Source organism: Bos javanicus, chromosome 1, assembly GCF_032452875.1.
Source record: "Bos javanicus breed banteng chromosome 1, ARS-OSU_banteng_1.0, whole genome shotgun sequence".
In the NCBI taxonomy this organism is placed as follows: Eukaryota; Metazoa; Chordata; class Mammalia; order Artiodactyla; family Bovidae; genus Bos; species Bos javanicus.
In genome coordinates, this window is record NC_083868.1 from 44906539 (window position 1) to 44931354 (window position 24816).

At 36.1% G+C, this 24816-nt stretch overlaps 1 protein-coding gene across 2 annotated transcripts in view; it reads left to right on the forward strand.

Moving 5' to 3' along the window:
• The window catches only part of TBC1D23 (TBC1 domain family member 23), a 57924-nt gene extending 38424 nt beyond the window's left edge, over positions 1–19500 (forward strand). The window contains exons 12-19 of one of the 2 annotated variants that reach the window (XM_061380874.1): positions 1812–1854; positions 3993–4102; positions 8220–8359; positions 9662–9706; positions 12624–12712; positions 15084–15219; positions 16838–17032; positions 17852–19500. In XM_061380874.1, the coding sequence (XP_061236858.1) occupies positions 1812–1854; positions 3993–4102; positions 8220–8359; positions 9662–9706; positions 12624–12712; positions 15084–15219; positions 16838–17032; positions 17852–17933 (840 nt within the window). In that variant the 3' untranslated portion in view covers positions 17934–19500. The remainder of the gene's footprint in view (positions 1–1811; positions 1855–3992; positions 4103–8219; positions 8360–9661; positions 9707–12623; positions 12713–15083; positions 15220–16837; positions 17033–17851) is intronic. The other variant, XM_061380784.1, reaches the window with a different exon arrangement.
• The last annotated feature ends 5316 nt before the right edge of the window (positions 19501–24816 follow it).

Genomic DNA, 24816 nt, shown 5'->3' on the forward strand with positions numbered 1-24816 from the left:
CTTTTTTTTTTTTTAAACACTTTATTGGTTTGTGTCTTGCCAAGAAGTCGTCTCCTTAATTTTTTTCGCACATGCTTTTATGGTTTATTTTTTATGTTTAAATCTTCTGGACCATCTAGAATTATTTTTCTGTAAGAAATGAGGTAGGAATAAAAAAAAAAATTTCCCTGAATAGCTAACCAGTTATGCTATCAATTTGAAGTACCACCTCTTCAATAGACTAAATTCTTCAATGCATCAGGGTCCATTTCTGGATTATTCTTTTGTTTGTTCTCTGTGCGTATTCATGCCTTAATACTTTTTACAGTTGCTATATAATTCCTTTTAATATCTTTACTTTGAAATCGAATAAATATACATGAATATGTCTATGACACTTAACCACCTTTCCCTTTTGAGTTCCAGTGTTGTCTTTAACACACTAATATGTATCACTGATTTCATGCACCCTGTCCATCTACCTTTTCTACAAAGCCTCACTCACTGACAGCTCTTTCTTTATAAAAATAGTTGTTTATTAGTTATTCCTTGGAGTTTATATATTAAAGTCCTCATTTTGTGTGACCCTGAACTATGAAATCAGGAAGAGAGGAGACACAGGCCACTCAATTTGTATCCACTTCAATGGGACTCTGGTTTGAGAAAATTAGTCGAAAGGACAATCCTTGAAACACAAAATCAGAAAGGGAACAAAGTATTTGGGAGAGGGATTATACAGTAATTTTATGCTTTACTGGAGTAAAGATATTTTATTACTTTAAACAGAATAACAGAAATAGGGACTCAAATTCATTTTACTTATAAATTTAATTGAGCTATTCTAAAAATGCTCTGAAACAAGCTATATATTACAAAGGATGTCAGATGGCAAGAATTTGGAATATTGTGGACTTCTTTTAATAATTTGAGTTCTTGATATGGATTTAGAAATCCGTCTCCCTCCCCAATTTTTAACGTGGAAATTTCAAACAAATTCAAAAGTAGGGAGAATTGAACTGTAAATTCTTTGTAAAGATATAATCACATTATAACTACTATACTTGATTATAAAAAATCTAATGAGTATTCAAGTTTCCTAATTTTCTCAAGATCTAAAACAAGACATTGCACTTGGTTAATATCTTTTAAGTCTCTTTTTATCGGCTCTGTTTCCAGTTTTTTTTCCTTGCATCTGTTTATTTGGAAAAACCCACAATCTGGATTTTGCTGGTTGCATTCACATAGTGGTGTTTATCAGGTTCTATCTCTGGTATTTCCCATAAGCTGGTGGTTAGACCTAGAGTCTTGTTAGATGACTTTGGAGGGTGGGGGAGCAGGAAGTCTTGGATAGTGTGTACTTCCTCAGGCAGTAAATACTGCCCAGATACCTTTCTTGTGTCTTTATCATTACTTGGATTCATTAATTTTTAATAGTTTGTAAAATGTTGACATTCTGTCATTTGTTCATAATTAGCTGTGTTACTTGCTTTTGTATTTCCTTTTTAATAAAGAACCCCAAATATTTTTGAAAGCTTTTTTCATTACATTGGAAAATACAGTGTAACTGATTTTGGTTTGACTTCTTGCACCGTTGGGACTGTAGTACAGTCTCATTAGTAGCCGCAAAGTTGTCCACTTGTTCCTGTGCAAGCCCCAGATCTTACAGTATACAAGATAAATGTATGCACGTCTCTGTGCCAAAGTCTAAATGTAAAAAAAATCCATTAATTTAGTATATAACCTTTTATTACATTTGTCAGTGCTTATAGAACTATAAGATATTTTAATTGAATTGCATTTTGAAGTAATTTAAATTTTATTTTCCACTTTAGAAAAACAAAGAATACGTGAGCATTGCCAGTGGAGGATTTATGGGTAAGATTTTAATTTATTAATTCCTTTGACCCTACTCTTCAGAGGAAATTATATGATCACTGGAGCTGATTTGGAGTGACCAAATTAGTTATTGGGTACACTTTCTTTTCAGTCATTACTGTTTTCAGAAAAGGCAAGGCCAGCAGAACAGATAGATAAAGACAAATACAATAGGCAGTTGCAATGAGAAAATATTTAGAAGACTGTTAAAATGGATGTCTTTAACTTGTGCTGTGCTCAGTTGCTCAGTTGTGTCCAACTCTTTGCGACCCCATGGTCTGTAGCCCACCAGGCTCCTCTGTCCATGGGATTCTCCAGGCAAGAATACTGGAGTGGGTTGCCATGCCCTTCTCCAGGGGATCTTCCCAAGCCAGGGATCCAACCCCGGTCTCCTGCATTGCAGGCAGATTCTTTACTGTCTGAGCCACCCATCTTTACAAAAACATTTTTTACAAATTCAAGCTAATTGTATATTTACAAATACAAGCCCCAATTAGCTTGAATTTGTAAAAAATGTTTTTGTAAAGATGGGTGAAAAACTGCCCACATGATTTGTTTTTATGAAGAAGGAGGGGTAGATAAGACTGGGAGACAAGAGTAGGAGGGGTTATTTTTCACTGTAAACTCTTCTTACTATTTGCTTTTTTGTTTTGTTCTCATTTTTTAATTACTTGAAAGTATTAGCTGATGAAAAACGTTGACTGAATGGCATAAGAAATAAGCTGATGTTTTCAACTGCAGATAATCTGGTAATTCAGGATAGAAAAATGACAGAGTTGCTACAGCAAATATTTGAGAATTTATAAAGGAGTAGGTCAGGATGGTAAGATTCTAAATAGAGACTGTCTTTTTTTTTTTTTTTTAAACAAATTCTGTTACTTAAGGGTACAGACTTGCAACTAGTAGGTAAATAAGTCCTGGAGTACTTAATGCATAATATAGTGAATGTGGACAACAATATTGTATTATAATCACCAAACTTGGGCAGAGAATCTAGATCTTAATTATTTGCTCCACAAAAAAAGAAATGGTAACTGTGTGACATGATAGAGGTGCCCCTGTTGCTACAGTATATAAATGTATCAGATCAACTTTTTGTATACCTTTAACTTACACAGTATTGCATGTCAAATGTATTTAAATTAAAAGAAAGCCTTTCATTAGTAAAAGAGATATACAAATATTGAATCTGTAATTACTAGGAAAATTAATAGTAAAATCAAATTAATATTTGTTGGAGGCAGTAGAATCCTGAGTTTGAATCATAAAGAGTCTTATCAGGCTTAAGTTCTGACTTAATATGATCTTATGTTATAAATTAGAAGTTTCGATAGGTTAGGGTTTATTTCAACTTGGTCTTTGTTGATATTGGCAAGAATTTTTATCTCCTATCATGGATATAATTTGTATCATGGCCTGATAACTAACTACCCTTGAGGCTCATACCCAGAGTGATATAAAAAAAGGGCTTCTTTTAATGAGTACTGGTATTAAGCAAGTATTGGCCTAAGTCCTAGTGTTATTTATTGGAAGTTCTGACAGCATAACACAAAACTTGGTTATTGTTCTCAAAAGTGTCTGAAAAGCATTATTTTATATAGCACAGATAGGCTAGGTTTTAGGAAAATTTTTTTAAACCATGAATTATTTCTTTTCCAAGAATAATCTCTCTTTCCACAGCAGTTAATGCCTAAGACTGCTTCTTTATTACTGGAAGGATTAACTGATGTCTCTTTATGGTAAACAAAAGCCATCATAGGTTTTCCATTAATCCTTTATATCATCAAAATGTTGCTAAAATTATTTATTAATACTTGAAAGATTGCCTTCCAAAGAGGAAGACATCAAATCTGTGTATATGGTTACTGTCACCCTTAGGGTCAATTAAGAAAAGTTCTATGTGTGTAGAGAGAGGGCTTTAGAAGAAAGAGGAGGGAAAGGAAAACTTTCTGTAGCCTGGCATCTTTTATTCTTTACAAAGGTGCTGTGAAAGAAATACCTGTGATTATGCCCTTGAGTCTTTTTCGTTCAGCTTCTGTTGTTGTTCAGTTGCTAAGTCATGTCTGACATGTTTATCAGACTTCTAAGGGGGGTTGATATGTCAGGACTTTTTTTCCTTCTTCCTCTTTATCTTTAAGCACTGCAGCAGCACCTGGCAGACATCAATGTGGATGGACCAGAAAACGGATATGGCCATTGGATTGCTAGCACCTCAGGTTCAAGGAGCAGCATCAATTCTTCTGTGGATGTAAGTGTGTATGTAGAATATGTCACCAGATTTGGATGAATGCTCAGAAATGATGATTAACATCTAAATACTCACCATAAAAGAAATGGAGTCAAAATATTTCAAACAAGTACAATGAGGACACATATTGTTGTGAGGTTAATGAAATCACAGGAGCCGACCTGCATAGTTAAACTAGTCAGGAGTTCTGGTGGTCTCCTTGCTGAATTCAGACTTCTCCCTCCCCAGCTGCAACTTGGTATCACTTAGTGACAATTTTCTACTTCTGTTTAAATATCAACAGAGATAATTCTGACTCCTGTGATTAACTTGGACTTTAAAGTGAGTTGATTCTCAGGACTCTCCCAATTAGTTTGTCCCAGGAGAATAGTGAGAGTAAATCCATTCTGTTCTTCTTTGGAAATATTTGGGCAATAAGTCTTTTATGTGTTTTCTGTACTTTGTATCATCTGCATTCAGTTCAGTCGCTCAGTTGTGTCTGACTCTTTGTGACCCCATGGACTGCAGTACACCAGGCTTCCCTGTCCATCACCAACTCCTGGAGTTCACTCAAACCCATGTCCATCGAGTCGGTGATGCCATCCAGCCATCTCATCCTCTGTCATCCCCTTCTCCTCCTGCCCCCAATCCCTCCCAGCATCAGGGTCTTTTCAAATGAGTCAGCTCTTCATATCAGGTGGCAGTAGTTATTGGAGTTTCAGCTTCAACATCAGTCCTTCCAATGAACACCCAGGACTGATCTCCATTAGGATGGACTGGTTGGATCTCCTTGCAGTCCAAGGGACTCTGAAGAGTCTTCTCCAACTCCACAGTTCAAAAGCATCAATTCTTCGGTGCTCAGCTTTCTTCACAGTCCAACTCTCACATCCATACATGACCACTGAAAAAACCATCTAGCCTTGACTAGATGGACCTTTGTTGGCAAAGAAATGTCTCTGCTTTTTAATATGCTATCTAGGTTGGTCATAACTTTCCTTCCAAGGAGTAAGCGTCTTTTAATTTCATGGCTGCAGTCACCATCTGCAGTGATTCTGGAGCCCCGTAAAATAAAGTCAGCCACTGTTTCCACTGTTTCCCCATCTATTTCCCATGAAGTGATGAGACTGGATGCCATGATCTTCATTTTATGAATGTTGAGCTTTAAGCCAGCTTCTTCACTCTCCTCTTTCACTTTCATCAAGAATTCTTCACTTTCTGCCATAAGGGTGGTGTCATCTGCATATTTGAGGTTATTGATATTTCTCCCAGCAATCTTGATTCCAGCTTGTGCTTCATCCAGTCCAGCGTTTCTCATGATGTACTCTGCATATACGTTAAATAAGCAGGGTGACAATAAACAGCCTTGACATGACAATATACAGCCTTGACATATTTCTTTTCCTATTTGGAACCAGTCTGATGTTCCATGTCCAGTTCTAACTGTTGCTTCTTGACCTGCATGCAGATTTCTCAAGAGGCAGGTCAGGTGGTCTATTATTCCCATCTCTTGAAATTTTCTACAGTTTGTTGTGGTCCACACAGTCAAAGGCTTTGGCATAGTCAATAAAGCAGAAATAGATGTTTTTCTGGAACTCTCTTGCTTTTTCCATGATCCAGCGGATGTTGGCAATTTGATCTCTGGTTCCTCCAACTTGAACATCTGGAAGTTCATGGTTCACATATTGCTGAAGCCTGGCTCTGTCATTAAATTGTTTTCTTCACAAGTAATGATCCCTATCTACCTGATGATCATTCTCTAAATCAGAAATAGAAGGAAAATTCCAGTACAGTCCTGAGCTTACCAATCAGACTTACCTGGGTACTCAGGTTTTATCTCCAGAACTTATTTTCTTCATGATCTCCAGCAAGATCATTTCCGCTCTGGTTTCTCCATCTGTGCAAATAGGGGTGATAATACCAGAACTTTCTTCATAATAATGACATGAGAATTAAATGTACAAGTGAACGTAAAGTGTAGTACCTGTCACTTGCATACTATATAGTGTCACTTACATACTTTATACTTCACTGGTGGCTCAGATAAACTTTGTAACTCAGTAGATGATGAATTGAGGCTTATCTTCAGTCTTGTAAGTCAAAGCAAATTATTGTCAAATCGTGCAGATAAAGCTTCTCTGAGAATTAGGTTTTCAGCATGATCTTTTAGATATTTAGGAGCTCACCTTTTATTTAATAAATATTTGCTGTTTTCGTTTTTAATATCTAAATACTATGGATATATTATAATTTGTTTTGTTAGTCCCTTATTATTGAATATTTACATTGCTTCCAGTCTTTTTCTGTTTTGCACACTATTAATTTTTGTACTAATGTTTGCATATGACATTATTTTGTCCTAGAAATGAAATAACTTGATCAAAAGATGACATGTCAGAATCCTTAGAATTCTGCATTATTATCAAATTGCCCTCTAAAAAACATCATTCTAATTTATATTCCCGCCCACAGCATTGGATAGTCTCTCTATTGAAGTTTTTATCTTCAGATTTGAAAAGCAATGAGTGAGGCTATTAAAGAAACTCTTAAAGATGTGTTATCTTCTAAAGTACCAAAGAATTCCATGGTCAGTATAATTTGGTTTTGAAGTTGGATATGGAAATGGAAACATGATTTTTATGTTATTTAGTTAATGCCTTACTTGTTTTAAAAATAAAAGTAACATATTTTAGTTAATGACTTACTTGTTTTAAAAGTAAAAATAATACATTTTAATTAATGACTTGTTTTAAAAATAAAAATAATACATTTCATTATAGCATCATATGTAAATATTAAAAATACAAAGAAAGCAAAATTAATTGTTACCTAACCATGGATAACAGCTGTTCATATTTTGAAATATTTTCTTCACATCTTTTATAATGCTTTTTTGTAGTATTATATTTTAAAAGTAGTGCTCAGAGTGTACAAATAGGTTTATTTTCTGCTTTTTCACTGAACGTTTGAGCATTTTCTAATATTTTTAAATGCTTGTTTTTTAAACTTTTTAAAAAATAGTTTAGTGACTAAATCCTAGGGCATTTTCTGATTATTTCCTTCCCATAAATCCTGAAGAGGAATTAATGGGCAGAAGATAGGCAAATTTTTAAACTTGTGACATCTGCAACCAACTTGCCTGTAGGGCAGAGAGGTCCAAGGCCTCTTAGAAACCCACTGTGCAGCACAGCAGGAGGTGAGTGGCGGGAGGTGAATGAGCAAAGCAGCTTCCTCTGCCACTCCCTAATGCCTGAACTATTCCCCAGCCCCCATCTGTGGAAAAACTGTCTTCCACAAAGCTGGTTCCTAGTGCCACAAGGACTGGGAACCGCTGCAGTAGGATGTAAAGGAACAGTTATATACAATCTAAGAATTATACTCAAATCTGTTACACTAGGTGCATAAAGATGACTTTTCTTGAGAAATAAAGACCTAAGTAATAATGTCTTAAACAGCAAAAATTTACAAAGAATAAATGTTTCAAAATTTAGCTATATGAATGATACTGTGATTGTAATTTTACTTATTTTTATAGAGTTATCTGAGTTAAGAGGTCAATAACTTCATTTCTTACTGAATAAAAGGTAGTTTCAGGTCGCACACATTTATGTGTGTAGTACATATCCTCAGTTTTCATTTCTACCTTCCGTTCCTAAAATGGTTTCACCCAGTGTGTCAGTCTACTCGGGTTGCCTTAACAAAACACAACCGATTAGGTGACTTAAACAACATAAATTTATTTCCTCATTGTCCTGGAGGCTAAAGGTCTGGGATCAAAGGGGTGACAGGTTTAATTTCTCCAGAAGCACCTGTCTTCAGCTTGCAGATGACATGGCCTTTTTTCTGGGCTGGTAAGTCCCTGATGTCTCCCCATTATCCTGTAAGGACATCTGTCATTTTGGATCGGGCCTACCTATTACATGACCTCATTTAACCTTAATTTACTCTTTAAAGGCCCTGTCTCCACCTACAGTCATTTTCTGAGGTATACTGGGTAATTACGACTTTAAAATATGATTTTGTGGTAGGAGGTGCACCCAGTTCAGTGCATAACATCGGGACAACCTTCAGCAGTAGTGTGTCTTGCTAGTTATTTGGAGAGCAGTTAATTCATCAGTAAATTCTTTTTTTCCCCCCCTAGGGTGAATCTTCTAATGGTTCAAATGATAGAGGAATGAAATCATTAGTTAATAAAATGACTGTTGCTTTGAAGACAAAATCTGTTAATGTCAGGGAAAAAGTTATCAGCTTTATTGAGAATACATCAACTCCTGTGGACCGGTGAGTTACTTATACAGTATGAATTTGTGATGAGTAATTCAAGCTGAAGAAAAGTATCTTACAGTAAATGTTAGTTGAATAGAATGTGCTTTAAAAAAAGATTGTAAATTATATTTTTTTATTAGATGATTCCAGTTTTCATTATCATCACAGAGATGTTCTTTATTGCTGTAAAGGTTGACTATGAAGATTACTCTCTTCTTCCACTGCCCGGAATAGGTGGCAAATAATAATTCTGCCCCTTCAAGCCATTCATTAGAAAAAAATATTCCAGCACTATTATGTATAATCCCCCCTGTCACGTGGTTGGAATCATCTGTTAAGTGCAGTAATGTCATAGCAGTAATCTCTTTCTTGGCTTCAGGAATTTAAAACCTAGAAAATTGAGTCATACTAAATAAAGCAGAACCCCGTTTTCTTAAGTTTAAGAATTCAGATCTTCATAGAATTTTGTTCACGGCATGTGTGACCTCACTTCTCCCATGAATTACAAATGAAGTAACCAGCTAACAAATGATAAGGAAGTTTAAGAATGTCTATTATATTGTTTCTCACTGGGACTGTGAGTGCACAATATGTTTTCTTTTTCTCCACGTTAGTTTCACTGATCTTTCTTGTTCTTAGAGTTCAAAGCTAACCTAATAATTCCAGTGTGAAATTCGTTTCTAAGCAGGCCTCATCTTGGAAATGTATTATAGTATTTAATTTCATCTCATGTCTTACTTGCAGTATACTAGGAGAGTTGAAGTATTTGACTTTAAGAACTGAATATAAGGAATGTACTATTTTTCATTTTATTAAATAAAGTACATATGCATACAGAGGTATATATATTTTTTCGTTTAGTAAATAACAAGATGTAGGTTATTTTCATTAATCCAAAAAACGATACTTTGTCTAAAATGGGCAACTGATAAATAATGTTAAAAGTTTTTTTATCAAGGCTGAAAGTTTTTTTTGCTCATTAAAATTGTGTCTGCTTTCAAAAGCTTTATTTTTAAAAATACTTTTAATTAGTGCATTCTCAATTAGGGTACCATTATTGCTACATTTTGTAGCATGAACACTTAAAATTTTATTTTAAAATGAACTGGTGATAATACTAAGTTGAAAAGACTATTCTCTTTGTTAAATAATCACTTGAAACTGGCTTTTCTTCATTTTTCTTTGTACTTGGGATCATCAAAACATTTTCTTTTTAATATACACAATTAGAAGAACTGATTATACTATATTTTTGTTTTAAAGCTGTTGTGTTTTTAATAATCATATTGTTCTGTCCTCTGCCTCAATTTGCTGTAGAATGTCTTTCAATCTTCCTTGGCCAGACAGAACATGTACCGAGCGGTAAGCCACCGAGTAGCACAGCGTTACTGGACCATCCTTTTCCTTTGGCATGCATCACGCTGTCTCTAAGCCTGTTGCTGTCTTGGCTCAGATTTCATGCAGCTGTCTCAAATGCTGAACTCTTCTCATTCTGCTTTTAGGAGTGTGTGATGCTGTTATGCTTTCCTTTTGGTTTTTTTGCTTGATCATTTAAATTTTTTTCCTTGCCTCTCCTTTTATATCTCCTGTTCCTCAGATGAAAATCACATACATTCAAACACAATTTTATAAAACAAATTTCATGTTTTTATTCTAAGACAGAGGAAGATGAAACAAAGAAAATACGTAGTCTCAGAGTTGGGAGGCTATTAGCTTTGGAGATCATTTACTTCTGTCTCACGCCCTAACAGTGGAGAAAATTGTAACACCTGAAAAAAAGCATAGTTTGCGGTTCAAATTTTTTGTTATTTCACGTACACTATGTCATTTGATAATATGGCTAGAATTTTCTTAATAAGATGTATGTGTTTAAGTTAGAGAGACAACATTATATAAATCAGTTCCAAAGAACTCCAGTTCTAGGGTTCTGCCTTTGCTTTTCCTTGAAAGAAATTAGGCCACAGTGGACATGTTAATGTATAATCCATCTCTTCTCTTATCCCAGTAAAATTGGGGTGTTTATTAAATTCCATAGGTTTAAAGTTTAGAAATCTACTGGATCTTCAATTAGGATAAACAATAGAACCTTATATATATGGGTTTACATTTTTATATGCACGACTTTTCTACGATTTTAATTTGAATATCAATTACAGCAATACCTATGAACATTTAAAAAGAAGTTCTAGTCATACTTTGAAAAGTAAGTTAAGCTCTGGAATAATGAGGTTGACTTTTTTGGCAGATCATTTCAGTGTTTTCAGTGAATTAGAAGTAGCATTTTTAGCAATAGTTTACTTTCAACTTACGTATAAGAGATTTTATTTACTGTGACTGCTCCTGTATGATGCCAGTCACAGAGCTTCTATTAGAATTTTATAATTTTAAAGGGGATGGCTTCTTTTAAAATTATAATCTACTTGTGAATCATGTTTCTGTTTTCTCTTGTTACAGGACCATCGAATTATTCTGATTTTTTTTTTAACTTCCAAATTTTATCCCAAATAATTTTTAAAAAATTAAAAATTATCTTTTCTGGTCCCTAGAGATTATATCCATTTTGAAAATAGAATTTAATGAAAAGTTAGAATAAATGTGGTTTGGTTTTGAGCCCAGTAAGTAAAGTTAAAATCTATTCAGACTATTTTGTAGATTTTGTTTCTGCAAAAAAGCATAGATAGACTGCTTTTTAAAGAGTCCAGATATTGAGTTTCAGTTTTTGATAGTCTTTTAAGAACTTTGTTAGTTATCTTTAGCCATCTTGTTTATAAAAACTGCATTGTAGTATACATTTTGCTCAATAATGTATAGCTTGGTATCTTTTTTTTGGATGTCACTTTATTCATACAAACATTCTGGTACAAGCATTTACTGTAAACATTATCTTCGTTACTTTCTATATTATAGAAGTTTAATTATGCTTTAATATCAGGAGAGAACCAATAACACAATCTCATACAATTTTATAATCTAGATGACACAAATGTATTGTTACATAAAGCTGTGTTTGTCTTTGCCTTTTGTTAGAGAGCTGAATCTGAGTGCATAGATTTAATTATTTCTTTCATATTTTTGTCTTTAATGAGTAAAATTTGCTAATTTATAGGATAACTTTACATTAGATATGTTTTAGCATAAAAATCAAATGATTTTATGATTTTAACTTAAACTGTAAGCAGTGTATTGATTAATTTACAATTCTGTCATACACTCAACTCTTGTTGGTTTTCTGTTAAGGAATATTGTTTTGGGAGAAGTAAAGATTTAAGCTTATTTTAACCAAATTAGGTCATTATTTTTATTGATGCTATGTATTAAGAAATTATTTAAAATATAGATTTGATCTCTGTTTTTTTGGAAAAATTGAATTCTAAGACAACTTAATTGAATTCTATCTTAACATGACAAGGGAAAAAGCAAGTCACAATTTTCCTTCATCATAGATTATCTTAGCTGAACTTTATCCTACAAATAGTACTCTTTCTCCAGAAACATGTAATATTTTGTCTAAATATTTTAATTGTATTTCTTGGTTTATTGGAGATTACCTGAAAAGTAACAAGGTATTGATTTTTATATAAAAAAGAGAACTTCCTACAGAACTAATTAAGTTTGAGTTTACATGTTGTTTGTTTCTGCCACTTGAGAATGAAGTGGTTTATTCTCACTTGAGAATTTTCATGGTTTATTTATGTAAAAGAAGTAGCATCTTAGTTTCTATTGAGACAGAAGTAACAGAAATTACAAAAAATGGGAGGAAAAGCCTTAAGACATCTGTACCCAAATGAGAAGCCCTTAGGCACTCCTACTAGAATTTGAATATTTGGTTTCATAAACTGTTGTGTCTAAGAAACATGTATGTAGCACTTGCTGTATGCCAGACATTATTTCAAGAGCTTTACCAGATATTAACTGATTTAATTTTCACAGTAGCCAGGAAAAGTAGATATTGTCATTACCGTTTTACAGCTGAGGACACAGAGCTCAGAGGTTAAGGAATGTCCCAGTGCATTGGTTTATGTGAACATTAAAATTGTTTAAACCATAATTTTTACAGATTTGAAAGCATTCTGCACACCAAGCCCTTGTGCCACTTTTGCTAACATGATTTCCTTATCTTGTTTCAATTTCCTTAACATAGCTGGCCTGAAACTGGGTGGTACATGGTGAGGTAGGGGGTGGACAAAGAACATTTGTATTTTAATATTCAGATGATACTTGGGGAAAATCTTTAGAAACTTAAGTGATGATTTCCCTCTTACAATTCTCTGAATTATAGGCATGTGAGCAGCAGTGACAGAGTGGGTAAGCCTTATCGTGGTGTGAAGCCTGTTTTCAGCATCGGGGATGAGGAAGAATACGACACAGGTGTGGTACTACACTTCTCTGTATACAGACTGCTTTCCTCAGGCATCAGGAGTGATTGTAGAGATCGTTCTGGGACCAGCAAGACACAGTGAGATTCTGTAGAGGAGATTGGAGAGTCTGTGGTTTTTCTGTTAAGAGTTTGGTTTTAGATGCCTTAAATTATGCAGTAGAAATGCTGAGTAGGCAATAATTACAGGAGTCTAGTTGAGGAGAGATGTCTAAGCCGGTGATAATCTGGGAATTATCAGGGTATAAATAGTATTTAAATCCATGGGATTGGACGTAAATCCCCTTGATTCAGCCATGTAGGGGATTAAGAGTTGTGGGACTCAAGTTCAGGAAATCTCAAAATTGAGACCTCTGAAAAGAGCCTTTTGAAACTGGAGGCAATATCCTAAAGGGCCACAAGATGGGGATATTGTGCCAGGGAAATTCGTGATTGTCTTTATGTTTTAAAAAATTATTGTTTTTGTTCATAATCCCACTGCTCAGATTACCCTAAGTGATCATAATTAGTATTAATGTGTGTTGAGTTAGAAAAAATGTATAAATATATATACTATATATTAAATATATGTTGTATATAAAAGTACAAAACAAGAAGAAGAATACTCCCAAATCTCATCTTGCTTTTTTCACTTAGTAATACATATTGTATATTTTCCACCTCAGCCCACAGCTGACTTCCTGTTATACAAATGCACCATAATTAAATCAGTCTTCTCCCAGTTGACCCTGGTAGTTTTCCAGTTCTTTTTACTATTGCAAATAGCAGTGGCTATCTGTGTGTGTGTGTGTGTGCGTACATGAATGTATATTCACATATATCTAGGTGAACTTTTGCAAGTGTATCTAGAGGGTAAATAATTCCCAGTAAGATTGCCAGATTAGAGGGACTCACATTTGACAGTTTAGTGTATATTACAGTCACCTTCCTGAAAACTGCATTGAAGGGAAAATAATTTTCTATATGTAATTTTTTTGAAGCAAATACACAGAATTTTTATTTTTCTTCTATATAATATTTTTATATCCCTGTATAAAAACTCTAAAAGTACATTTTCTCTTTTATAGTATAACAAAATAATCAGTACATTGTACTTTATTTCTTTATAGCTTTTCCCCAACACCTTCTCTAGCTATTCTTACCTTCTATTTCATAAACTTCTGTATGCTATTTGTAACTGTTTCCCTTTCTCCTTTTTGCTCTGTCTCTTCTGTCATTTTCCTGTTACCTATCAGTCTGTCTTTCCCTAAATATTTGTTATTCCATTAACAAAAGAAGGAAATGGATGAAGAAATGTTGGTGTATTTTCACATATCATGTTTTTATATCTATACATATGTATTTACACTCTGGAAAATTACACAGAAATGAAAATAAGAAAACTGGAGCTATGATTGTCAACATGGGTAAAATTTATAATGTTGGGAATAGGGTAGCAGTTGGAGAAGAATACAGTTGAGCAGTCTATTATTTATGTTAATTTAGAATGCAAAACAGTATATTATTTAATAATATTCTTGTTTGATTAAAAGTAAAGATGTGACACCAAATTCAGATAGTCACTGTTTCTTGGTGGAAAAGAAATGGGGATGTGATTGGGCAGAAATCCATGAGGGCTTAATTTTTATTTAAGCTAGAAGTGAATAGATACGTGAGATTTCATTTTTTTGCTATGTCTCTTGTATTTTGATTTCTTGAAAAGTGAAGAGAAGAACATCTGCAATTAACTCTAGGGAGTGTAATTCCCTTTCTTAAATTAGAAAAACAGAATAACAGGAATGTCTTACATTTCTCTCACATAAAACCCCACTAAATAGACTTATTTATCCCAGGATTATTTAGTTGTTATTTTCCCCCAGAATCAGAAGCCAGTAATTCTGTAGATGGAGTGTAATCTATAAAAATATTGAATCACTATGTTATACACCTGAAACTGATATAATTATGTAAATCAACTGTACTTCAATAAACAAAAAAGGAAAAGAAACCAGCAAGAGAAAAAGAACTCAGCCATTTTTGCCCTCAAGATAGGTGGTAATATAAAGATTGGACAATTCCACCATCTCCCTACAGACTAGTCATAGATTAGAGTTACGTTGTATAAATCAAAAAGGTTGAAATTCCTCAGGTAGTTTAATATTGTAATAAAAGTATATATGTAATATTTTCACTTGATTTTCTTACCATATGTAGTGATGTTTCATCATAGTACTTTTATATTAATATCATTGGCACAGGAAATACAGTAGCTGGGTTAGAATCGATTGTTTTTCAATCTGTCTGTTTAAAATACTACTGAAATTTTTTCAGGCTATCATTTTTAAAGTTGGTGATACCCACTTTTAAATCTTAAATTCTTTACAGATGAAATCGACAGTTCTTCAATGTCAGATGATGATAGAAAAGAGGTTGTGAACATTCAGACTTGGATAAACAAGCCAGATGTCAAGCATCATTTTCCTTGTAAAGAAGTGAAAGAAAGTGGACACATGTTTCCTAGGTACTTTTTATTTAAGTTGAATTTTTTCTAAATGTCATTTTTGGTTGCACTGGGTCTTCGTTGCTGTGCATGGACTTTCTGGGCGTGGGGGCTGCTCTTTGTTGCTGTGCACAGGCTTCGCATTGCGGTGGTTTCTCTTGTGTGGAGCACAGGCTCTAGTAGTTGGAGTATGTAGGCTTAGTAGTAGTTGGAAACTGCTGGAGCGGTAGAGCTCACAGGCTTCAGTAGTTGTGGCGCATGGGCTTAGTTGCTTGATGGCATATGGAATCTTCCTGGACCAGGGACCAAACCTGTGTCCTCTGCATTGGCAGGCGGATTCTTACCCACTGTGCCACCAGGTAAGTCCCTCGGTACTTCTTAAAATGCCTTCTTCAGAAGTAAGATTGAATTTAGGGAAGTCGTGATATGAAGGTTAAGTGCGAAAGAAAATCTATGTATCTAAGTACAGTAAGATAGAATTTCTTCTGTCAGCTTGTATTATATATCTTGGTTTTAAAAAAAATATTTTTTAGGTAATTTTTTGGGAAAAATTTAAACAGATAAGTTGAATAGTACATAGAATATAAGCCTCTCTCAAACTCAGCTACTTTTAACTTTTTTTCACAGTATCCCATCTCTCTGTGTAAATATCTTTGTAAATACATACACATATACACATTTTTCCGTTGTCAAACCACTCAGAAGCAGCTTATAAATATGACAAGTGCTTTAGCATAAATCTCTCAAGAATATGAATAGTCTCCTCCACAATTCCAATAACACTGTCACATCTTTAAAAACCTTAAAAATGAGCATCATGTAACATGCAGACCACATGTAAATTTTTCACAGTATCTCCAAGGTATCTTTTATAGTCTTTATCCTTTTTTCCTGATCCAGGGTCTAGTCCTGTTTTACACATCGCATTTCCCTTCTCTCTCTCCTTAGTCTCATCCCTTGAACAACAGTAGTGCTCCCCTCATCATACTGCCCGCTTTTCTTCATGATGAGTGAATCCTTTGAGTCTAGGTCAGGTTTTCTGCAGAATGTCCCTCATTCTGGATATCTGTCTTATTGTATTTCATAAAAGTGTGTGAGTACTATTACTATACTAAAAGTGAGCTGAGACACAAGGCATGGTGTGGGTGTTAATAATTCTATCCTTATTTTGTCTTTGGGGCCCGTTTCAGAATATTACTAAATATGTAAGGCAGTCCAGGTATTGCTTTGATATAAAGTATATGCTATGGTATGTCACATGAGGATAGTTTGCTGTTAAAAGTCTGAAAGGTAGTATATTTCAAATATACTACATGTAGAATAGATTCCAAAAATCCATTATTTTAATAATTTCTTTTTTTTTTTTAATAATTTCTAATTATAGTTTTTATTATGTTAAATATAAACTTTACTCTTAAATAGTTACAGAATTTATCTGTCAATAAAACACTAATTTTGCCTACAACTAAAGGCAAATTAAAAGCTGTTATTAAGTAGCTTATTTAAATCAATAGTGATCCTTTGCCTTCAAAAGTAGTTTCATCTGGAGTTGAAAATTTTTTTAATTGGGACTGTTGAAGTAACAGCTGTTCTGAATGACATTTCTTTTTGCTTTTTTTAATCTTTTGTCTCTCTCAAGTCATCTGTTGGTTACTGCAACACATATGTACTGTTTAAGGGAGATTCTTTCACGAAAAGGATTGGCCTATATACAGTCTCGACAAGCACTAAATTCTGTAGTTAAAATAACATCCAAAAAAAAACATCCTGAGCTAATTACCTTCAAGTATGGAAACAGTAGCGCTTCAGGAATAGAAATCTTGGCAATCGAAAGGTAAGATTTTCTTAGGATGATATTATCTGAATTACTGAATTAGTTCATGATTAAACATGATTTGTTTCTCACTTTGGGGAAATGGATGGTGGAATAGGATACCTGAACCACTTTTATTGGTATTCTTGCTATCTTTTCCTTGCAAATTTGTTGTAATATATGGATTAGGCATTAGCACATGATTTCATTAAGTGCCATAGCTAACTTCAGACTTTGACAGAAGGGTCTTTAGGAATACCCTACATCAGTGCTGCACTACATGCTGCTTTGCAATTAAATGAGCTTTTCTCGGAATGTAAGTCACTGTTTTTATTTTCCTTCATCAAAAAGTTCTTGTTTTGAAAAGTCTCAGTGAACTAAGCAGTGTGCTGGATGATGTAGTTAGTTAACAGTCTGATACAGGCTCCTCCTCGCCTTCTTGCGGACCAGTGACAAACAGTTCTTGGACTGGCATCAGGGCTGTAGCCACATTGCTGTTGAAGCTAAATCATCTTTAATCGTACAGGTAACAGTGTGAAGCCCAGAGGGATTGAGTGACTAACAGATCTTCACACTTAGCTTGTGTTAGAACCAAATATAGCCCTCCTGACTCCTGATCTCCAGTTCATTCCACCTTGCTCTACACAATAAGAAAAATCATTTTGCACTTGGATTTTCTTTCTTTCAAAATAGCACTTTTGAGTATATGTTGAGAGAAGTGACGGGGGGAGTACATGGGAGGGCGTCTGTGCTGGGTTTGTGGGTCACTTCCCCATTGGAAGTGGAATCTGAGTCCTCAACAGAAGGCAGTGTTATTAACATATATTTTTCTCCCCATAGGTATTTGATTCCAAATGCAGGAGATGCTACCAAAGCCATAAAACAACAGATCATGAAAGTTTTGGATGCTTTGGAAAGTTAATATAAACGAAAATTATTTCAAAAGAAATTAAGGCAACCAAGAGAAATATGGACATATTTTCCTGACTGAATACTAATTGGAGACTTTCATTTGCTTATGGGGGTGCTTAAATAGCAAGTCTAAGAAAGTATAAATTATTATAATCAATCTCTGGACAGTTAAATTTTTTTTTTAATTTTCTTTTGCATTTTTGGTTTTGTAAAATGATTTCTTATAAAGGTCAGTTATCAAATGACTTGAAAGTAGCTGACCCTGTGCCCTTATAAACTAAGGGTGCAGAATGCAGTTCTGTTTTGAAGAGCTGTTTTAAGAGAACATGCATCAGTTTCAGATTTAAAAACAACCATACACATGTGTATTTGCAATGTCTTCACTGAAAATTAGAGATAGAATTCACTGAAGAGACCCCTTTAATTGCTACATTTAGTTTTACCCACTGAGCAGTATCAGAAACTAAAAAGTATTATATAGATCAATAATTAGTTTGCCATTTCTGTTCTTAAAAAGAGTGAAATCTTTTTAATAAAATGGATGAAGATTCCAGCCAATTCAAATTCAGACCAGCTAGTAAAATGTTGAAACATCAGTTTCTAAGTCATCTTTGTACCATTAGCTAATAATCTTAACACTGAGTGCTTTAGATACTACACTTCATCTTAATTGTATCTAAGGAGCAGTTAAAAGCATTATAATAAGTAGGTAGGCATGTTAAGATTAAAATTAACACTTGGGGGACAAAATTGTATCTTTACAAGTGTCATTGGTCTCTATTACAAGAGGAGTATTTGATTTAGGATATTTCAAAACAGGTGCTGAGCACACATGGATTTATCTTCTGTGAGATTATGTCTGTGACCACACTAATACTGACTTAAAGAAAAGCTAGATGATCGGAGAGCTATATAAACTAGTTTTTATCATCACTTCATGAAATATTTTTCTCTTGTTTTTTTGTTTTCTTATTAAAGTTCTAGTGGTTTGAAATGATTTTTATTCTCTTAATATGACAAAACTGCAAGTGGTCTGCTTTATTTTGCAGCTTTCTCAGTTTAATTCATTGAGTTTTGTGTTAGACACATTTGGTGAAAGAAATCCAGGAACACATTTGGGGCCATGGAATGACTGCTTACAAAAATCTGTTTGGGAAGTAACAAGTCCTCACAACCCGCCATGTCCTAAAATGTCATGGATTATCTCTAGGGGTTGATAGAAATATTCAGATGTATCCTGTTTACAGCCAGTTATTTTAATTTACTTAAAGGAAATCAAGTGAATAAAAGGCAACATAGTTCAAGATATTTTATTCTCGTATCTAAATAAAAACAGTTTGAGTGGTTGAAGACATTTGCATGAAACTGCACCTGGTACAATACTTGATATTTATAACTCCCCGCGACTGTTGTATTGCATTTTTCCCCTTCTTTTGGTGCCCCTTTTAGAAATGTCCTGAAGTCTCATTTTTTGCCCATTTCAGCCATGGGACTTTTTTCATAATATTAATGTAAAGATGTTTGTGTTACTCTTTATAAATTACAGTTGTAAATAAATCAGTACAATTTGCTCAAAACTTTGTGGTTTTTGTTTTTGTGTTTGGCCATGCCAACATGCACATAGGATCTTAGTTCCCCAACAGGGATAGAACCTGTACCCTCGGCACTGGAGGCATTGAGAGTGCAGCCTCTTAACCACTGGACCACCAGGGAAGTCCTCAAAACTTTGTTCTTAATGACAGTATCTCTCTCTCTTTATCCATTTCCACCCAATTGTAAATCTCTACAGATACCACAAAATTAGGAGATTGAGGGCTATCCTTACAGTGGAATTGAAGTGTTCCAATTTCAGGTTTGAAAGTATTAGATTCCTCTTTGTGTTCATCCAGATGGGTAAGAGGAAAGAGGGAGTTTAAAACTAATGACATTACATTCTATGTGTAGTAAATTACTCCCTTGAACTACTTGTCTAAAATTGTTTGCTCATCTTAATAGCCCAGTTATTATTCATGAATATCAAATGAAAATACTTGTCACTGATTGCACCAGGCACTTATGTAGCTGTATCCTCTCTGCGCTGGTCTGATACCCAGAGAACTAGAATTCACTCTGGGATACCCGTATCTGTGTACCCTCCAGAATTGCAGGGGTTGCAGTATTATGAGTTTGGTTCAGTTCAGTTCAGTCGCTCAGTCGTGTCTGACTCTTTGTGACCTCATGAACCGCAGCACGCCAGGCCTCCCTGTCCATCACCAACTCCCGGAGTCCACCCAAATCCATGTCCATTGAGTCGGTGATGCCATCCAACCATCTCATCCTCTGTCATCCCCTTCTCCTCCTGCCTTCAATCTTCCCCAGCATCAAGGTCTTTTCGAATGAGTCAGCTCTTTGCATCAGGTGGCCAAAGTCCTGGAGTTTCAGCTTCAGCATCAGTCCCTCCAATGAACACCCAGGACTGATCTCCTTTAGGATGGACTGGTTGGATCTCCTTGCAGTCCAAGGGACTCTCAAGAGTCTTCACCAATACCACAGTTCAAAAGCATCAATTCTGCACTCAGCTTTCTTTATTGTCCAACTCTCACATCCATACATGACCACTGGAAAAACCATAGTCTTGACTAGATGGACCTTTGTTGACAAAGTAATGTCTGCTTTTTAATATGCTGTCTAGGTTGGTCATAACTTTCCTTCCAAGGAGTAGGTGTCTTTTAATTTCATGGCTGCAATCACCATCTGCAGTGATTTTGGAGCCCAGAAAAATAAAGTTAGCCACTGTTTCCACTAATTCCCCATCTATTTGCCATGAAGTGATGGGACTGGATGCCATGATCTTCATTTTCTGAATGTTGAGCTTTAAGCCAACTGTTTCATTCTCCTCTATCACTTTCATCAAGAGGCTCTGTAGTTCTTCACTTTCTGCAGATGGTGTCATCTGCATATCTGAGGTTATTGATATTTCTCCCAGCAATCTTGATTCCAGTTTGTGCTTCCTCCAGCCCAGCGTTTCTCTTGAGCTTGGTATTTACTGTATTTTTCAAGATGAGAAAACCAAGGCTCAAAGAAATTTAGTGCAAAGAAAGAGTACCCCTCTTCTCTCCCAGATCCCTGGGAATTAGTATTGCTTATTAAGGTGTAAAATCAATCCTCTTAAGATTTGATGTCACTTGCCCACCATTAACACATGTTTCTAGTAGGGATGATAAATTTTTACTGATGGTTATTCAACCATTTTTTGCCACTGATATGTTTCACACAGTACCTTTAAAACTTCTTAACATGATATTCTAACATACTAAATTTAGAGTCATAGATTGGCAGTTCTACTTAAAATTGACAGTTTGACTTAGGGAAGACTCAACTCCACAGGTTGAATGTGTAATGAAAGTAATATTTCACCTATGCCATTAACAGCTTGAACTTGAAAAATTACATCTTTATTGAAATGTAGTCCGTGTATCATTAGGTTTACCTACAGTTCAGTGGGTTTTAGTGTATTCACAGTTGTGCAACCATCACTACTATTGAACTCCAGGACATTTCATCAGATTGTAATAGCTAATACTGAGTTCAGTTCAGTTGCTCAGTCATGCCTTGACTCTGCAACCCCACGGACTGCAGCACCCCAGGCTTCTCTGTCCATCACCAACTCCTGAAGCTTGCTTAAACTCATGTCTTTTGAGTCGGTGATGTCATCCAACCATCTCATCCTCTGTTATCCCCTTCTCCTCCTGCCTTCAATCTTTCCCAGCATCAGGGTCTTTTCAAATGAGTCAGTTCTTCGCATCAGGTGGCCAAGGTATTGGAGTTTTCAGCTTCAGCATCAGTCCTTCCAATGAATATTAAGGACTGATTGCCTTTAGGATGGCTGGATCTCCTTGCAGTCCCAGGGACTCTCAATTGAGAGTCTTCAACACTGCAGTTCAAAAGCATCAATTCTTCAGCACTCAGCTTTCTTTATAGTCCAACTCTCACATGCATACATGACTACTGGAAAACCATAGCTTTGACCAGACAGACCTTTGTCAGCAAAGTAATATCTCCGCTTTTTAATGTGCTGTCTAGTTTAGTCATAACTTTTCTTCCAAAGAGCAAGCATCTTTTAATTTCATGGCTGCAGTCACCATCTGCAGTGATTTTGGAGCCCAAGAAAATAAAGTTTGTCACTGTTTCTATTTTTTCCCCATCTATTTGCCATGAATTGATGGGACTGGATGCCATGATCTTAGTTTTTTGAATGTTGATTTTTAAGCCAGCTTTTTCACTCTCCTGTTTCACTTTCATCAAGTGGCTCTTCAGTCCCTCTTCACTTTCTGCCATAATGGTTGTGTCATCTGTGTATCTTGAGGTTATCGATATGGAGCCTCAGTAGACCATAAGAATAGCAGAATTTGGTGGTTGGTAGTTCAGCTGGTAAAGAACCCATTTGCAATCGGAGACCCAGTTCGATTCCTGGGTTGGGAAGTTCCCCTGGAGAAGGGATAGGCTTCCCACTGCAATATGTTTGGGCTTCCCTGGTGGCTCAGATGGTAAAGAATCTGCCTGCAATGTGGGATTCCTGGGTTCTATCCCTGGGTTGGAAAGATCTCCAGGAAGAGGGCATGGCAATCTACTCCAGTATTCTTACCTGGAGAATCCCCATGGTCAGAGGAGCCTGGCGGGCTACAGTTCATGGGATCACAAAGAGACACGATTGAGCGACTAAACACACAGCACATAGAGTTAGAAGGTTATTAAAGATCTTCCTGCTGCAAAGCCAAGTCCAGTTAGTCTGTTAAAGCTTCAAAAACCCCATAGTTACTAAGAACATATTTTCTTTTTTGCTGATCATTTTCAAGTCAGACATTCTGACGCTTCATCCCTAAATACTTCAGCATGCATGTTCTCAGATGAAGACTGTTCGGCATAATCACAGTTTTCACATAACAGTCATTAAAGCAACAAATATCCAGTTCATACTGAAATAAATGTCCCTTAATTGTCCTCAAAATGTTTTTTATAGTATCCTTTTAAAAACTAAGATATATTTCAATATAATTTGAACTATTCCAGACCACAAAGGGTAGCAAATTGGGCTTCTCTGGTGGCTCAGTGGTGAAGAGTCCACCTGCCAGTGCAGGGGACATCTGTTCAATCCCTGATCCGGGAAGATCCCACATGCCATGGAGCAACTGAGCTGTGTGCCATAATTATTGAGCCTTAAAGCCTGGGACCCACAGCTTCCCTGCACCCTAGAGCCAGTGCTCCACAACAAGAGAAGCCAGGACAATGAGAAGCCAGCACACCGAAACAAGTGAGTAGCCCCACTCGCTGCAACTAGAGAAAAGTCTGTGCAGCAACTAAGATCCAGGACAGCCAAAAATAAATTATTTAAAAAAAAATTTTAAAGGGTAGCAAATTTTTGTTTTATTACTTTTTGATTCCCCGAATTTGACAAAAGCACAAACAAAAAAATTAAAAATCATTTCTAATAAAAAATATCCTAAAACAGTATTAGCAGATTTCAGCATATTCAGTTTAGTCACGCCATCATATCTGACTCTCTGCGACACCATGGACTGCAGCATGCCAGGCCTCCCTGTCCATCACCAACTCCCGGAGTTTACCCAAACTCATGTCCATTGAGTTGGTGATGCCATCCAACCATCTCATCCTCTGTCGTCCCCTTCTCCTTCTCCCTTCAATCTTCCCCAGCATCAGGGTCTTTTCAAATGAGTCAGCTCTTCTCATCAGGTGGCCAAGTACTGGAGTTTCAGCTTCAACATCAGTCCTTCCAATGAACACTCAGGACTGATCTTTTAGGATGGACTGGTTGGCTCTCCTTGAAGGACTGAACTGCTGTTGACGATTTTCTGTCTGAACCTAGTTTCTCTTTTCCCCTCTTCTCATCACATAGCGGAGAAGGCAATGGCAACCCACTCTAGTACTCTTGCCTGGAAAATGCCATGGAAGGAGGAGCCTGGTAGGCTGCAGTCCATGGAGTCCCGAAGAGTAGGACACAACTGAGAGACTTCACTTTCACTTTTCACTTTCATGCATTGGAGAAGGAAATGGCAACCTACTCCAATGTTCTTGCCTGGAGAATACCAGGGACGGCGGAGCCTAGTGGGCTGCTGTCTATGGGGTCGCACAGAGTCGGACACGACTGAAGTGACTTAGCAGCAGCAGGATCTCATAGTAGCCTTGTACTCCAACCAAGTACTCCAAATCAACCAAGATAATTCTATACTCCTTTTGGGGACTTGTTCAAATCCCCCAAGGCAATCTGGTTAGATAGCATCACCAACTCATTAGACATGAATTTGAACAAACTCCAGGAGAGACGGGGACAGTGGAACTTGGCCTGCTGCAGTCCATGGGGTCACAGAATCGGCTACGAACGACTGAGCGACCGAACAACAATCAGTATAAGGTAAGGTATCTCTCCTGGCCACAGAGGTGATTCAACTAGCAAGAGGTTCAATCCTTTTGTTTAGACTTGGAGACACAGGTTGTTAAATAATTACTAGCACACCACCCCGATTTAGGTTGTCCCTTGCCTTTCGGTATCTGACTACAAGGATGTTACTGAAACAGCAAGAGATTAACAGGTATTTGAGGCGCGCTTGAAAGAGGACATGGAGAAGGCAATGGCACCCCACTCCAGTACTCGCCTGGAAAATACCATGGATGGAGGAGCTTGGTAGGCTGCAGTCCACGAGGTCGCTAAGAGTCGGACACGACTAAGCGACTTCACTTTCACGTATTGGAGAAGGAAATGGCAACCCACTCCAGTGTTCTTGCCTGGAGAATCCCAGGGACGGGGGAGCCTGGTAGGAGGTCGTCTATGGGGTCGCACAGAGTCGGACACGACTGAAGCGACTTAGCAGCAGCAGAAAGAAGACAACCTTTGAGCC